At 39.8% G+C, this 18,174-nt stretch overlaps 1 protein-coding gene across 1 annotated transcript in view; it reads right to left on the bottom strand.

The window, feature by feature from the left end:
* ticrr (TopBP1-interacting, checkpoint, and replication regulator) overlaps positions 1-18,174 on the bottom strand; it is a 75,168-nt gene that overhangs the window by 33,667 nt on the left and 23,327 nt on the right. Inside the window, exons 13-14 of the mRNA XM_051920785.1 lie at positions 16,787-16,871; positions 3,579-3,651 (exon numbers count right to left, since the gene is read on the bottom strand). Coding sequence (XP_051776745.1) covers positions 3,579-3,651; positions 16,787-16,871 — 158 coding nt within the window. The remainder of the gene's footprint in view (positions 1-3,578; positions 3,652-16,786; positions 16,872-18,174) is intronic.

Raw genomic sequence — 18,174 nt, 5'->3', positions numbered from 1 at the left:
TATATGTTTGCTTATCTTTGTTTTTGATGTCCAAACCAGTAGATGTCACCTTAATCCTTTCTATGGAAAAAGCACTTTGCTACTTCGCATAAAATGGTGTGTTTTCCTCAACTGAAATCAGCACCTTCGACATTTAAATCAGATGTGTGGACTTACTATGGATTCATATAGTTATGTCAATAAAGAACAATTGGATAAAAGCAAAGCCACATGTAAGCTATGCAACTCAGAAGAATTGTAACACGACAAATTTGAGAAATCATTTATCCCAAAGTCACCCATAAATAATCTCAGTCGACATCCAAACGAGTAGAGCCAAAATCTAAAAATGCCAGCACTTCAAATACATTAGTACACAATAATTCAATCAAGATAAAATCGATATTGAATTGAATCGGGACATTGTGAATCAAAATAGAATTGGGACATAAGTTCTAATACTGAGCCCTACCGACGACGAACACGATCACTAATGCCTGCTTATCCACTGGCACTTGATCAGCTCTCTGTTGCAGTAGTTAGGTGTGGACTACTAGAATTAGTGGCCTACTTGTTTCTCTTCATAATATTTACTTTTAGATGGCATTTCTGAAGAAAACTCACCCTTATTCCCCAAACACAAACTTCTTCATACAGTAATGGAACCTGGCCATGTTTGTTTGATTTGTCTTGATGAAGCAAATCTTTGTAGTCAGCATTTTCCAACTATTACAAGTGTAACACACACTTATCTAGCATTCTGACTTCTCAGTAAATTAGTGACAAGTCTAGTATTCACAGGTTAATTTACCTTGCTATTTACCATTTAATGCTAACTAGACTCTAATAATTTGATGTGCTAGGTCTGAACACCAATGGCTACTTACTTATCAATACCAGGTTCCCCTCACACAGAACCAAACACAATGTGATATTAATACAGAAAGTTTAACATGACAATAACAAAAGATGTTAGTGCTTTGTTAGTGAAAACTCAGATGTTTAAACTCATGATATGTGATCATTGAAATTCACGTTTGATATTTTCCATGACTTTTAATATACCATTTTAAAAATTTTTTAGAACTTCCAAAACTTTTCAGTACAGCATTTTGGCTATTTAATTTTTCATGACGTTGCAGGTTTTTCCAAGACACCCAATAACCCTCACATAAATAAACATTCAGTGCATCCGGAAAGTATTCACAGCACATCACTTTTTCCACATTTTGTTATGTTACAGCCTTATACCAAAACGGATTAAATTCATTTTTTTCCTCAGAATTTTACACTCAACACCCCTTAATGACAACTTTTTTTCACATTGTCATTATGGGGTGTTGTGTGTAGAATTCTGAGGAAAAAAATGAATTTAATCCATTTTGGAATAAGGCTGTAACATAACAAAATGTGGAAAAAATGATGTGCTGGGAATACTTTCCGGATGCACTGTATATATAAGTTTCACATGTAGAAAAAATAAGCACTCCCCTATATTTATCACCTCCTCAAAAACCTAAAATTAGAACATTAACAGACAAGATCTTGGAGGAACTTGTCTTATTTAAACATCAGACATTTAGTATGGTTTGCCCTTTTTTTTTGTATTGTGTTTTATCATTGTGCCTAGATTGAAACAGCTCTTTGACGGCTTCAGAAAGAAGGTTACAGATGACAGTGAGTCTGGGAAGGGATTTAAAACAATTTAGAAACAACCATCCCACTGTCTGGAAGATCACTTAAAACTGGTGAAGATTTCAAACAATTGCCAACTTGTGCAGGCCAGGCAACCCCAGCAAGATCAGCTTGAGAGAAAAATGTTAGATTTTGAAAGATGTTACTAAAAAGTGAGAATTTCATCATGAGTGACGGGACCTACAAGTAGCTGTTGCAGCTGTTAGTGTCAAACTTCATGAGTCTACCATTAGCAAAAGACTGCACCAATTAGATCTAGAAGTACCAGGAGAGAACCTGTGCTGTGCAGAAAGGACATCAGGGCAAAAAAAAAAAAAAAAAAAAAAAAAAAAAAAAGACAAATTTATGGTTACATATATCTATCCCTAGTTCTAACAGTGTATAAATAAAAATAAAGCGTACTCCAGCGTGGAACACCAACCCTGCAATCAAAAAGTGGGCCTCAGTTGCAGACTGAACCATGGCTCCTTTTGTCAATGTTCCACCATAACGTTTTTTAATATTTCAAATTTATTGAACCCCAGAAAAATATGCAGAATTTTCCTTTTTGAATTTTGTGTTTTGCCAGAAGCTTCTCTTTAATTTATACTATTATAGCTATTTTGATTTAATCATTAAGCAAGTAATTATTTTAAATAAAATAATTGTAGTTTGTGATTTCCTATTTCATGTTTTTAGCTTAGGTCAAGTGTAACAGCAAGTAATTTAAGTAGTGTCCTTGTCACACAGTACTTGTTGATTAATAGCACATTATAGAAGTAATCATTTCTTTATTTTTGCTATCCTTTGAATTCTATCCTTATTTTGGACATGCTAGTTTACTTTTGCCATAATAATAATGTCTTGTGTTTTGCAGATCTCCAACAGCATAGAGGTTCATTATACTTGGACCACAGGTTTTAAAAAATAAATTAATTAATTAATAATTAGAAGGGGGGCACTTTGAATCGACTGGCTTCCAAGGAGGCAAATTACTGTTTTACTCACTAAATACACAAACAAAACTTTTTATTAACATTAAAAATTTCTGTGTCCTCTGTTCTTTACTTGTAGATATGTTCACCCTTTTGAAGCCTATTTTTATTCTACTTTGGGCAGAAAAGACTCAATCACACTGTACAGCTGATATTGGTGACATAAGTATGACCTCAACTGGATGCAAAAAATTGCTTAAATCTGTACATTAAAGCAATTTTTTCAAGATGATCTCCTACAAACTACTGTAAGACTGCAAACTCACCTTTAAATGCAATTTAAACGCTCACAATTTGGTCTGGTCAACTTCAACATTACACCTATTTTTCAGCAAGATGTTTTTTTTTTTTTTTTTTTTTTTTTTTAACTAGAGTGTCAATCTCATCCTCTTTATATGTGACGAGGTCATCAAGCCATAAATCATGAAAGAACACAGGGAAGCACCAAATGATATCTACCAAGCTACCTTACTGCTCGTCACCTATCATAACAACAAATCTTTTTGCTAGTTTTGTAGTTGTTACTTCCAGTGTTTTTTTCAATCTGTTAATTAATGTCATCTGTGAAGCTTGTGTGACTCTGAAAGCCCTTGACCTGGATGTTCTGAAATGTAATACAGATGTAGCCAACACTTACTGTTTCACCACATTTTTAGTGGTCTGTCTGCCTGATCTCTGTACATCTTCTTCCAGGAAAATAGCCAGACTTTTGTGCATGTAAATTTAATTTAGTGTATAAACTCCTGAAGCTTCTCATTCTTACTGTTTTTTCCTTCATAATTTTAAATATAATGACACATCTTTGAATTCTAGCCACAGTCAGTTCATATTTAAATGAGCTCCAAAACATTATTAAGAAGAGGAAATTACCAAAACAAAAAGACAGATGCTTAGTAAAATATGGTTGCTTAGTAAAATATGAAATCTTACCCTGCACTGCATTTTTGGGGTCTTCTAAGACAGGTTGCTTGATAACTGAAGACTTACGAGACTTTGAAGAGTCCTACAAAATTACAAAAGGTTTAAATTTATACATTATTCTATGCTAACAACAGATTTATGTCCAATATAGCACAATAGTTTTATATAAATAGAGAATTCAATGAACTGAGACTCCTTATTCAGGATAAAAAAGTGCACTAAACACCTTACATAACCAACAACAGACAAAAAACATGTAACTAACTAGTTAACTAAAACTGTTTAAACAAAATTAACCAATTTTCAATAAATAGGAGTTAAAATTTGTTAAACGCAGTGTTCTCCCTAGCGTCCTTTAGCCGGGCCCGGCTAATTTAGTGGAGCGCCCGGCTGCCATCTTGCATAACATTGTGAGATGCCAGCCACAGATCTACAGGCAGATCTAATGATCTACAGAGATGGCAAGGGACGAGCGGGCAGGTGGGCAAATATTTTAGAAGCAGGATCGCATCTGGCAAGGGGAGAGGCGTGCAGTGGAATGTTGCCGTCAGTTGATGCTGAACAAGCTAATAGTGGGGACGAGACGGAGCGGAGTTCACAAGCAGAGTATGGGAAGGTGGGCTTTCGAGAGGGGGATGTACATGGTAATAGCGGAGGCGGAGCGGCAGTTCACTAGCAAAGAGGATGTGGAGGTGGGCGGATGAGAGGAGGACTCATAAAATAAAACCATATATATATATATATATATATATATATATATATATATATATATATATATATATACTAGTCATTTAGCCCGTTACAATAACGGGCGCTAGAACAGTAGTGCATAAACATTAGTAGGAACAGTCTATATTAAATGGCAAGGGACTTTGACCTCATTCTTTTTGTTGGTCGTATTTTTCTTTCTTTCAGCCTTTCTTTTGTTGATGTTTACTTGCTGAGCTGACCGTTCTTCGTGGGCTGCCGCCGTGTATTGTGTGTCTTTAATTTTCTGTGACAGTAATACTGTCTTGTACGGCTCTATTCAATATGGGCGCGTAGATAATTTAGTTCAAATGGCTCTGGAATATGTGAAGAGCAACAGGTGCAGATCTTTATTTATGCGCGTCTTTATTCGCTGCGCCCAATTGAGGTCGTCCTTTTGAGGCTCGCCTTTTTGTGCGCTCCCTTATTGAAGGATGCCTGTGCGCGCCCTTATTGAAGGATACCGTCTTGTACGTCCACTGGCTTGTACGTCCGTAATATACCTTTAATTTTCTCTGCCGGTAATACAGGCGTGCGCATCAGTAATATGCCTTTAATCTCCTCTGACAATAATACTGGGTTGTATGTGGCTGTAATATGCGTCACTGTATTGTGTACCTTTAATTTCCTCTCGCAGTAATACTGGTTTGTATTTCCATAAAACGCCTCTAACTGTCTCTGACAGTAATATCGCGCATAGCACCGATATATACGATTGTTATAGTTCTCTTTGTATACCACGTTGTCAGTTCAGCACTCCGGTTGTAATATGACCAAGTCGTGCAAGCACAGTCTTGAGAATGCAACGTATAGTTGTACAGGAGAAAAGCAATCTTGCCTCAAATCAATGGCAACCTTTTGTAGGTCTATGAACTTAATTTAAACTTTAGGTTTACACGGTGCTTTGTTTCCGACGTGCTGCGTTCACACAAGAGAGTGGCTCACATAAACTGACTGATGTTGCGATGTCCACGGCTTTATTTAATGTTAGCTAAGACCCGGCACTTCAAAGTTTCTCACTACAGCAATTTTTAATCCGTTACAAAGTCATCCAAAGTCTCGTTTATACCTCGTGTCTTCTCATTAAACTTGTATCTCGCAAATATGGTATTGCAAATGGCAGCGGGAGCGTTTCTATAAACTTAATTTAAACTTACGGTTTACACTGTGCTTTGCTTCTTATTGTTTTGCTGCCTTCTCAATTGTGTAATGAATGTTTTCTTCAGCGCTCTTTGGGGCTCTTCCTTGTTTTCTACGTACTGCGTTCACAGTCAGTTCACGTGATTACGTGGGAGGCGTGATGACGCGATATGCAACTCCGCCTCCCACGGCCAGCGAGCTGCAGTCCATTACAGTATATGGACAAAAAAGAGGTTCCAGTTATGACCGTTGCGCTTTGAATTTCGAAATGAAACCTGCCTAACTTTTGTAAGTAAGCTGTAAGGAATCAGCCTGCCAAATTTCAGCCTTCCACCTACACGGGAAGTTGGAGAATTAGTGATGAGTCAGTCAGTCAGTGAGGGCTTTGCCTTTTATTAGTATAGACTAGCAAAATACCCGCGCTTCGCAGCGGAGAAGTAGTGTGTTAAAGAGGTTATGTAAACATATATATACATAAACATATATACACATATCTACAGTACATATATACATATATATATATATATACATATATCAACATATATATACACACACACATATATATATATATATATATATATATATATATATATATATATATATATATATATATATATATATATACACACACACACACATACAGACACATATATATACATATTTACATATCTACATACATACACATCTCTATCTATCTATCTATATATACACATCCCCGTGCTTTGCAGCGGCGAAGTACTGCATTTAAATTTTTATTAAGAAGAAAACGTTTTTAAATTGAGTGAAAATATACCAATAAAAATTGTTAAGGATCTGTTTTTTTGTGAAGCTGACTTCACACAGCCTCTCCGCTGTTTTATAAACGAACGTCATATAAGGTCTTCCTTTTTCGTTGCTTTGCCAACGGAAGCAGCCTTTTTATTTAATCCTGTTTTTACGATTGTTCTGTTTGTATATCACGTTGTCAGTTCAGCACTCCGGCTGTAATATGACCAAGCCGTGCAAGCGCACTCTTGAGAATGCAACGTATAGTTGTACAGGAGAAAAGCAATCATGCCTGAAATCAATGGCAATCTTTTGTAGGTCTATGAACTTAATTTAAACTTTAGGTTTACAGGGTGCTTTCTTTCCGAAGTACCTGCACTCATGAATATGTCTGTATGCGTCAGTCGCTCAAATCCCCGCGGTTCGCACAGGCGAAGTTCTGCTTTTAAATTTTTATTAAGAAGAAAACCTTTTAAAATTGAGGGAAAATATACCAATAACAGTTTGTTAAGGATCTGTTTTTTTTGTGAAGCTGCCTTCACTCGAGTGATCACTTCTAAGCCTGAGAAATCACCCCGTAAATGCACACATTTAATTGCACATCTGTTAATATGTATGCTTACAAAGTATTAAAAGACACTCAACAATTACACAGTATTAAAAGACACTGTTGTGATGTGAGATTTAACATATAATTTGATGAATATTTTTGGTATGTCTTTATTTGATTTTTAGGCAAAGCAATGCAATTTAGTGTTACTTTGGTGAGAGGCATTCGTGTTTGCTCCCCCTTTTACGGCTGAGCCTCTTTGAATTTTACGACAGGATTTGGGGGATGTGTGTTTTAAACCAGTTTGGCAAGTGTTTCTTTGCTAAAGTCATTTCTACCCCCGCAAATGGGCTAAGGTGTACTTTAACATATGGTTTGGGGGCAGATGTTAAGATGTTCTATTTTCCCCATTGGTCTGAAGTATGGCTGTTTGGAATTGGCTTGTCTCAGAGGCCTTTAAGAACCATGATGTCCTATTGGCTCGAGGGGTCGGACAGAACCTCTATAAATGTATGTGTTTGACCTCAGTATCTCTCTCTTACCAACCAACATATGATGAAGAAGCATCTCTCTTGCTAACCTGAAGAGAACACAATGAACAGCACAGCTCAGCAGCCATTTTGAACAGACATGTGGCTGAAAGCTGAGCATCAATGATGCCTTAACTAGAGACATTTAAGTAACCAGAAGACTGTGTGCCACCTGAACTACATATCACCATTTAATCAGGTTGTATGGTTGCCAATATTCAAATGTACTTTGCATTTTGTTATTATTTATGAATATTATCAATAATACTAATACATTGTTTAAACTGTAACTTAACTTCTGCTTGTCTTTTACTGCATCTAATTGCCTACGGTTATAGATATAGAAGGGAAGGTGGGGATAAGTTATATACAATAATACCTTATAAACAGTGGTAAGTCTGTGAGATTAGGCATTCTAAGGCTACATATTAATAATACAATAGGGGAAAGTAGAGCAATATATATTACTCTACCAAGACAAAACAGACACTCAACAATTAACGTCATTTACCTTCGTTCCCGCGTTTGACTCGTGCTGTAAATCTCTTCCTTGTTTTCACTTCACGTGATTACGTAAGAGGCGTAATACGTGATGACGCGATACGTGACTCCGCCTCCTCCATTAGAGTATATGGACAAAAAACAGGTTCCAGTTATGACCATTACGCGTAGAATTTCGAAATGAAACCTGCCTAACTTTTGTAAGTAAGCTGTAAGGAATGAGCCTGCCAAATTTCAGCCTTCTACCTACACGGGAAGTTGGACAATTAGTGATGAGTGAGTCAGTCAGTCAGTGAGTCAGTCAGTCAGTGAGGGCTTTGCCTTTTATTAATTAGTATAGATAGATATAGATATAGATATATACACCCACATACACGAGTCAGCACAAGGAAAGGGGGAGATTATATATTCACATCTCCATGGGCGCAGCGCCTTAATCACCCGCCGCAGGAAGCCTATGAAGCAATTGAGAATGATCACACCCACACGTGCAGATACGACTCGCCCCCACCTCATTAACACCCCGCGGTCATGCAATCGCGCCCATGGAGAGCGACACGGCTCTATGGATTTAAAACTGTCCCTTTTTTTTTTGAAGCTGCGGACCTGCTATACCACATTCTTTTTGATCATTACTCCAAAAAATGGTAGCCCTTCAATTTTAAAATATGAAACTAGCAGGCAAGAATGGACAGTTGCATCAAAAATGATCAGAAGTCAATCATACAAAGACTTCAGTCCAAAACAGATTTTACTAAAAATGGCAACGACATCAGAGCTCAAAGAGTCATTTCCAAATTTAGCCAAACTAGCTCATATTGGGCTAGTGATATCAGTGAGCACAGCTGAATGTGAAAGGGGTTTTTCTGCCTTTAAAAGGATCAAGACATGTTTGAGAAATTGCATGAATCAAAGCATGCTAAATAATCTCATGCTGATCTCAATGGAGGGCCCAGATCCTGGGGACTTTGATCATGGAAAAGCTGCAGACAACTGGGCCTCTAGGAAGAAAAGAAGAAGTATTTAACTGAAGACACCTTCTGCATATGCAAATTGGCTTTAAAGAATATTTTTACATTTTTCTTCATTAGGTTTCCCATACTTTTTTTCATTGTCTTCACTTTTCTTCCCGACAGCGAAAATACTTGTGCCTCTTGGTTTATGTCATAACAATTGTTATTTAAAATTTTTGTTAGGGTTGCAGGATCCTGAATTGAATACTTCCTAAATTTAATAAAAATATTCTGGTGCAAGTGTCAAACCTTAAAAAAAGGAAGTCATATTGAGCAATGGAAAATAATTAATAATAATTAACTAATAAAAATAATGCACATTTAATTTTCCCCACCACTAAATTTCCCCACCCGGCTACTTTTTCATTCCACCCGGCTGGAAAAAATTTCTGGGGAGAACACTGAAATGTATAGAACAGCTTCACTAAACTGTATAGAACAGCTTCACTAAACTAATCAACAAAATAATTAGATTCCACTAAAACTACACCAATGACAGATATGTCTAATATACACATTATGCTTCAACCATTGCATTTTTATTTAAATAAAATACATGATTAAAAAAAAGTATATAAAATTGTTCCACAGTATGCTTTATTCTGTTTGAACAGTGCTGCAACAGTTTTAACTTGCTAAGAACCTGACATTATCTAGGGCACCTCTTGAAAGAAGTCTTCAAATTAAGCAAATCTTTAAAATATAAATCAAATGTTAAATCAGAGAACATCACAGTGGAAACATATATTTTGCTGTATACCAAAAAATAAATGAAAAACACATATATACTGTACCTAAAACGAAACCTACGGTCTTCAAAGAAAAAACAATGCTCACATTTGGAATACTAAAATAAACAAGTAACTACTATAACATTGTGATAGGCTTGGGCGGTAATACGGTAATATGGTATCCCGCGAGATCTAAAAATAGCAACGGTATCAGTTTCAATACCGTTATACCATCATAAAAACAATGCACTTATATGGGAGACAAGGATTAAATATTAAATATAATTTATTTAATGCCTAAAAATGCGTATGCGTGGTTGTCGTCACGTGACAGCGTGGAGGAGAAAGAGAGAGGTGGGGAAAGATGGCGAGTCGCGCACCAAGTGACCTGGTTTCGAAAAAGAACACAACTTCTGCAGTTTGGCAGTACTTCGGGTTTCGACCGAACGAGAAGGGAGAGGCGGTAAATACGGACGAGGCAATTTGCAAATTCTGCAACAAAAAGGTGACCGCGAGAGATGGAAATACCTCGAACCTAAGGTCGCATACACGAAACCACCATCCACTCACTGCTGCGAGGATGGACCCGAGTTCACTCAGTGCAACAGTTTCAACGCCAGGACCAACAACATCTAGGTCCACCGCCAGTACGCAGCCGACGATAATGGGGGCCTTCGGGAAAGCAACAAAGTACAAAAGGGACAGTGTCCATTGGAAAACCTGTACTGATGCAGTGACAAAATACTTGGCGAAGGAAATGGTCTCTTTCCACACAGTGGAAAAAAAGTCCTTTACGGACATGGTAAAGGTCCTAGATGCCCAGTACGAGCTGCCTGGACGGAAACATTTCTCACAAACAGCCGTCCCACATTTATATACCCTAAGTTCTTGTCTATAAGCCGGACTCATGTATTAGCCGGAGACCAAAAATCATACGAATTTTTAAAATAAAATCGTATCATAGATAAGCCGGACTCATGGATAAGCCGAATGTACTATAACCTATAACTAATAGAAGGGAGGGAGGTCAGTGGTCTCACTCGCGCCCATTTAATTTCTTTAAGGGGGGAAGAGAGTGTGAGATATTGCCGTCTCTCTCACTCCCCGCATGGCACGGTTGGAGCGCGTTCTTTCTGCTCTGGGCGTCGCCGAGTCAACACGAGCGCGTAGCGGTCATTTAAATTGTGATTTTATATGTAAGCATATTTAAATATATATCGCGGATTTCTGCGGACAATGGGTCTTTTAATTTCTGGTACATGCTTCCTCAGTTGGTTTGCCCAGTTGATTTCATACAAGGGACGCTATTGGCAGATGGCTGAGAAGCTACCCGGCTTACTGTTCTCTCTCTCTTGCGCTGACTATCTGTGATCCTGACGTATGGGGATTGAGCAGGGGGGCTGTTTGCACACCTAGACGATACGGACGCTCGTCTAAAAATGCTGAAAGATTATCTTCACGTTGCTATCTTTTGTAAAGCTGATTCCTGAAAAGACATGCTGCACAGTGCTTCGCATACTTAAAAGCTCGAAGGGCACGTATTGATTTTTGACTGAAAAACAAACTCTCCCTCTCTCTCTCTTTGTCTGCTCCTGACGGAGGGGGTGTGAGCTGCCGCCTTCAACAGCTTTGTGCCGCGGTGCTTCGCATACTTAAAAGCCAAACAGACATATTGATTTGTTTGCTTCACTCCTTTGAAGAGGAAGATATGTTTGCATTCTTTTAATTGTGAGACGGAACTGTCATCTCTGTCTTGTCATGGAGCACAGTTTAAACTTTTGAAAAAGAGACAAATGTTTGTTTGCAGTGTTTGAATAACGTTCCTGTCTCTCTACAACCTCCTGTGTTTCTGCGCAAATCTGTGACCCAAGCATGACAATATAAAAATAACCATATAAACATATGGTTTCTACTTCGCGGATATTCTTATTTCGCGGGTGGCTCTGGAACGCAACCCCCGCGATGGATGTATAAGCCGGACTTATGTATAAGCCGATATTCTATTTTTTCATTTTCACAACTTTTTTCCTTAGATAAGCCGCGGCTTATTGACAAGAACTTAGGGTAGTAAAGTTAGAGACAATGTTCAAGTGCTGCTGTCAGCGGCAGACAGTTATTCCTTAACAACTGACATGTGGTCGTCAGTTAACATGACACCATATATGTCTCTGACTGTCCATACTATTACACCTGACTGGAAACTTGAATCCAAATGCCTCCAAACTACGTATTTTCGTTGGAGTCATACAGCGGACAATCTTGCTGCTGCGCTCAGAGCTGCACTTCAGGAATGGCAACTTGACGAGAAAAAACTTTCAGCCATAACCACTGACAACGCTGCCAACATTCATGCCGCAATCAGGTCCCTGCATTGGCCGTGGCTATACTGCTTCGGTCACAATCTAAACTTGGCTGTCACAAATGGATTGCATGACCAGAGGCAAAAAACCGAGCGCGCCCTCGGACTATGCCGTAATATTGTCGGGGCCTTTTCACACAGCTGGCAACGTAAGCATGAACTCCACAAGAAGCAACTGGACTTGGGACTCCCAAAACATAGTCTCATAACGGTAAGCATAAAACGTGCAGACAGTTCCTCAGGGGCAGGGGCTCAAATATAAAAAAAGGGGCATATTATATTATATATATATATATATATATATATATATATTACATACATACATACATATACAGTAATCCCTCCTCCATCGCGGGGGTTGCGTTCCAGAGCCACCCGCGAAATAAGAAAATCCGCGAAGTAGAAACCATATGTTTATATGGTTATTTTTAGATTGTCATGCTTGGGTCACAGATTTGCGCAGAAACACCGGAGGTTGTAGAGAGACAGGAACGTTATTCAAACACTGCAAACAAACATTTGTCTCTTTTTCAAAAGTTTAAAGTGTGCTCCATGACAAGACAGAGATGACAGTTCTGTCTCACAATTAAAAGAATGCAAACATATCTTCCTCTTCAAAGGAAACAGAGAGTAAAGCAAACAAATCAATAGCGCTGTTTGGCTTGTAAGTATGCGAAGCACCGCGGCACAAAGCTGTTGAAGGTGGCAGCTCACACCCCCTCCGTCAGGAGCAGAGAGAGAGAGAGAGAGAGAGAGACAGATAAAAACAAAGTCAAAAATCAATACGTGCCCTTTGAGCTTTTAAGTATGCGAAGCACCGTGCAGCATACTTAAAAGCTGCACACAGAAGGTAGCAACGTGAAGATAATCTTTCAGCATTTTTAGACGAGCGTCCGTATCGTCTAGGTGTGCGAACAGCCCCCCTGCTCACAACCCCTACGTCAGGATCACAGATAGTCAGTGCAAGAGAGAGAGAAAGAAAAGTAAGTTGGGTAGCTTCTCAGCCATCTGCCAATAGCGTCCCTTGTATGAAATCAACTGGGCAAACCAACTGAGGAAGCATGTACCAGAAATTAAAAGACCCATTGTCCTCAGAAACCCGCGAAGCAGCGAAAAATCCGCGATATATATTTAAATATGCTTACATATAAAATCCGCGATGGAGTGAAGCCGCGAAAGGCGAAGCGCGATATAGCGAGGGATTACTGTATATATATATATATGCTTTGCATCACATAAATAAATTATATTGAAAAGTAGGCTATATTAAATTAGAAAACCATTTTTTAAATTGTAATTTTTTTCCTGTATTTTTTTATCAAATAAATGCAGGCTTGATGCGCATAAGGGACTTATTTAGCCTAAAATAAATGTGCATGCAAATTTGACCAAATGGAATAATATACATTAATGGACTTATTTATTTATGGATTCATTCGTTTATTTAGGCCTATTCATTCATTTAATCGTTTATTCATCATTCATTAATTAATTCATCCATCCATCTGTCGGCCGGACTGCGCAACTCGCTGGGGCTCCAAACTGGCAATGGTGGAGCGCATCCTCGAGCAGGCCCAAGCGATCAGACACGTCCTGTCTGATGACAGAAGGAGCAGCCTGTCCCTGACCTGGTAGGACATGGACGTCTTGAAAGCTGTTCACGAAGCACTGAAATCAGTCGGTGATTTCACTGATATTTTGTCAGGAGAAAATTATGTGACCAGTTCCTGTATCCTCCCCATACTACAGCTCTGCAGGGACAATGTGTTGGCTGCATCAGAAAATGACCTCCAGCTAACAAAGTCAATCAAAACTGGAATTCTAACAAAGCTGGAGGCCAAGTATGAATCCAATTCAGTGCGCAAAATATTGCGAAAATGCACTTTCCTCGACCCTCGTTACCGTGGAGGATATGAGACAGATGACAACACATTGGCTGAGACCAAGGCTGAATTACAGGCTGAGATCGTGAGCTTAGAGGCAGCAGGTCCAGTGGCCATCAGAGTGGAAGAGGGAGAGGCGCAACCTGCACCCTCACGAAAAAAGATGACTCTGGGAAGTATGCTACAAAAAAAATCTGATGCAATGGCAGGTCCTGCCGGCATCGGCACCGTAGAGCAGTGGTCCCCAACCTTTTTGACAGCAAGGACCACTTTATTGGATGCAAATTTTTCCACAGACCGGTTTTGGGAGGGATAGCAGTTTTATACACAATTTACATAACATTTCTATTATTATTAAGTTATTAAGCAGTTCGCATACGTTTGCAACAAGAGATTTTTCTTCTTTTTTTTGCATATAACAAAGACATATGCTTTGCATTTGCCATTCCAACAGATTGCACATCACAAACATTAACACTGTTATCGTTTTTTCGTGTCTGCCGTTTCTATAGGAGGGTGACAATGAGTTAAATTCCAATGGATGTTTTTCAAATGTTGACAAGCAATAAGCAAAAGGTATCACTGAAAACCACAGAAAACAAAAACAGCAAAAAAAAAAAAAAAAAAAACAGTACGAGGAAAGTTCGAAGAAAGAATTTTTTTTTTATAATGTTTCTGTTTGGGGATCGTTGTGCAAACGTGCACATCTGAGCTGCGACCACAGATCTAACTGCTCTGTGGATGATTCATTCAGGCATTTCAAGGTCACTTCGTTGTAATGAAAGCATCTGCTGAATGTACTTCATAGTAACGCGATTTCTATAGACTCGTGTCATATGGGGAAACTGTCGGGACCGTAACAATACTTTGTTGTAATACTCTCTCCTCTCTCTGCGCCGCTGCAAAGCCCCGCCCGCCAAGCGTTCTGAAAAGTCTGAGTGAGTCTCCGTTGCTGGCAGTTCTCTCGCGGCACGGCTGTCAGACGGCTGCGGCCCGGTAGTGGGTCGCGGACCGGTGGTTGGGGACCCCTGCCGTAGAGGACCGAGTCGGAGCTGAAATAACAGCCTACTGTTTGGAGCCAGTTACTCAAGGAGACGAGGACCCACTTCTCTGGTGGAAAAATGCTGTCGGCCGTTTTCCCCAGATGTCGCGAGTGGCACGAAAGTACCTGTGCGTCTGTGCCACAAGCACACCATCGGAGTGGGTTTTCAGCACCGCAGGTAAAGTTGTCGGTCCACACCGTGCCTGGTTAAAGCCAGACAAAGTAAACATGCTGGGTTTTTCTAGCGAAAAATCTTGTCTAGATTGATGCCACTTGCCATTCGTTCCTATTCGCACTGTGTTTATTTTTATTTATTTAATTGATTCAGGCATTTTTATTTGGTTTACGTTAAAAACAATATTGGAAAGAAGACTGGAAAGAAGTTTTTGTTTAGGACTATTGCTTTGCAATACGTTTTATAATATGGATGATGTTTATGTTAATTCAACTCTGGTTGACTGTTGTGGGTCTATTTGCACTTTTTTATAAGCTGCTCTTCTTTGTTATTAAAAGTTGTTCAGGCGGTGTGATTTAATTTAATTGATTTGTGTGCGCGTCTCCGCGCGAAAACTGTTCTGGATGTTTATGTTAATTTAATTCTGTTTGACTGTTGTATTTGCACTTTTTTATAAACTGCTATTTGTTGCTAATAAAAGTTGTTAATATTGTTCTGCATGTTATTTTGTTATTGTTTCAGTATTAGTGTTTGATATTCAGTTTCTGAACGGTTTAGGCACAAGCCAACACTTTGGTGACGCTGTCTGAGCCTTACGTCACATTTTTTTTATTATTCACGGTAATACCGTATACCGAGGTAAAATAGGGAGGAGGTTTGACGGTAAGAAAATTTGGATACCGCCCAACCTTACATTGTGAAGCCTTAATCGAATTTGGGGTGCCTGGCAGCAACCAGTCCTGGAAAGGATGACAGTTCATTGCAAGGGACAGTTACATGTCCATGTTTGGTGGTGTTGACAATCACCCTAAAACAACTTTGCAATATAGGAAAAAAAAAAAAACACACCACCACCCAAAGGAAAATCCACATAGTCATGCAGAAAATGTGAAAACTTCACACACATTGCAACTGGATGATAGAGAGAGATAGAGAGATAGAGAGATAGATAGATAGATAGATAGATAGATAGATAGATAGATAGATAGATAGATAGATAGATAGATAGATAGATAGATAGATAGATAGATAGATAGAGAGAGAGAGAGATAGAGAGAGAGATAGAGAGAGAGATAGAGAGATAGAGAGATAGAGAGATAGAGAGATAGAGAGATAGAGAGAGAGATAGAGAGATAGATAGATAGATAGATAGATAGATAGATAGATAGATAGATAGATAGATAGATAGATAGATAGATAGAGATACTTTATTAATCCCAATGGGAAATTCACATTCTTCAGCAGCAGCATACTGATACAATAAATAATATTAAAGAATGATAATAATGCAGGTGAAAAACAGACAATAACTATGTATAATGTTAAATGTTAACGTTTACCCCCCCCCCCCGGGTGGAATTAAAGAGTCGCATAACTTGGATCCCTGAAGAAGCAGGGGTAACTACTACTTGTCTGGTACAGACACCTTAAATGTTCAAAGAAATGGTTTAATTATCAAAGGACCTTCTCCCAAATCGGATTTTACATCAAAAAGCAATACAGATATAGCACTTTTAATGACGCAAATTATAGATTGTATTTTATCTGTGTCAGAACTCACCCATGAAATATTCTTTGAGGAATGTCGGGAAAAATTGTTATAAGCAGATAACAGAAGAATTTCATGAGAATGAACTTCTTATACCAAGCATAGTTATAAGACAACACTTGCCAAAATAGAGAGTTTGCATCGGTTTCTTTATATCTTGTAGGCAATTAATCTACTAGGAAGTTAAAAGTTCTATACGTTGGATCAACCTCTAAACATATGGTTTACTTACCCTTCTTGTACACTTCTGAGGAATTTCAATTTGTAGACTCTGGGACACATCACTGATACTACGATGATGACTCAGTACACCACCCCTTAAATGAAAGTTAATACTTTGGATTATTACAAAGCATTGCTTTACTTTTAGATTTTAAACATCTATATATCAATATAAAATACAATGCGTGTGACTGTCAGTTTTTTTTCACGAGAGAACTACTTAACGGATTTAGATCATGTTTTTTTTTCTATAATTTGTTAGAACATCCCCTCCTTTAACCGTCACCTTATCGTGGTGGAGGGGTTTGCGTGTCCCAATGATCCTAGGAGCTCTGTTGTCCGGGGCTTTATGCCCCTGGTAGGGCCACCCAAGGCAAACTGATCCTAGGTGAGGGATGAGACAAAGAGCGGTTAAACAAACCTCCTATGACGAAAAACAATTTTGGACGGCGTTTTCCCTTGCCCGGACGCGGGTCACCGGGGCCCCACTCTGGAGCCAGGCCTGGAGGTGGGGCTCGATGGCGAGCGCCTGGTGGCCGGGCCTGCACCCATGGGGCTCGGCCGGGCACAGCCCGAAGAGGCAACGTGGGTCCCCCTTCCCATGGGCTCACCACCTATGGGAGGGGCCAAGGAGGTCGGGTGCAGTGTGAGTTGGGTAGTGGCCGAAGGCGGGGACCTTGGCGGTCCGATCCTCGGCTACAGAAACTGGCTCTTGGGACGTGGAATGTCACCTCTCTGAAGGGGAAGGAGCCTGAGCTAGTGCGCGAAGTTGAGAGGTTCCGGCTAGATATAGTCGGGCTCACCTCGACGCACAGCTTGGACTCTGGAACCAATCTCCTTGAGAGGGGCTGGACTCTCTACCACTCTGGAGTTGCCCCCGGTGAGAGGCGCCGAGCAGGTGTGGGTATACTTATTGCCCCCCAACTTGGAGCCTGTACATTGGGGTTTACCCCGGTGGACGAGAGGGTAGCCTCCCTTCGCCTTCGGGTGGGGGGACGGGTCCTAACTGTTGTTTGTGCGTATGCACCGAACAGCAGTTCGGAGTACCCACCCTTTTTGGAGTCCCTGGAGGGGGTGCTAGAGGGCATACCTTCTGGGGACTCCCTCGTTCTGCTGGGAGACTTCAATGCTCACGTGGGCAATGACAGTGAGACCTGGAAGGGCGTGATTGGGAGGAATGGCCCCCCTGATCTGAACCCGAGCGGTGTTTTGTTATTGGACTTCTGTGCTCGTCACGGATTGTCCATAACGAACACCATGTTCAAGCATAGGGGTGTTCATATGTGCACTTGGCACCAGGACACCCTAGGCCTCAGTTCGATGATCGACTTTGTGGTCGTGTCGTCGGACTTGCGGCCACATGTCTTGGACACTCGGGTGAAGAGAGGGGCGGAGCTG

Source organism: Erpetoichthys calabaricus, chromosome 17 (genome assembly GCF_900747795.2).
Source record: "Erpetoichthys calabaricus chromosome 17, fErpCal1.3, whole genome shotgun sequence".
Taxonomy (NCBI): domain Eukaryota; kingdom Metazoa; phylum Chordata; class Cladistia; order Polypteriformes; family Polypteridae; genus Erpetoichthys; species Erpetoichthys calabaricus.
The sequence above is the reverse complement of the archived record's forward strand: the minus strand, read 5'-3'. Positions and strand labels throughout refer to the sequence as shown.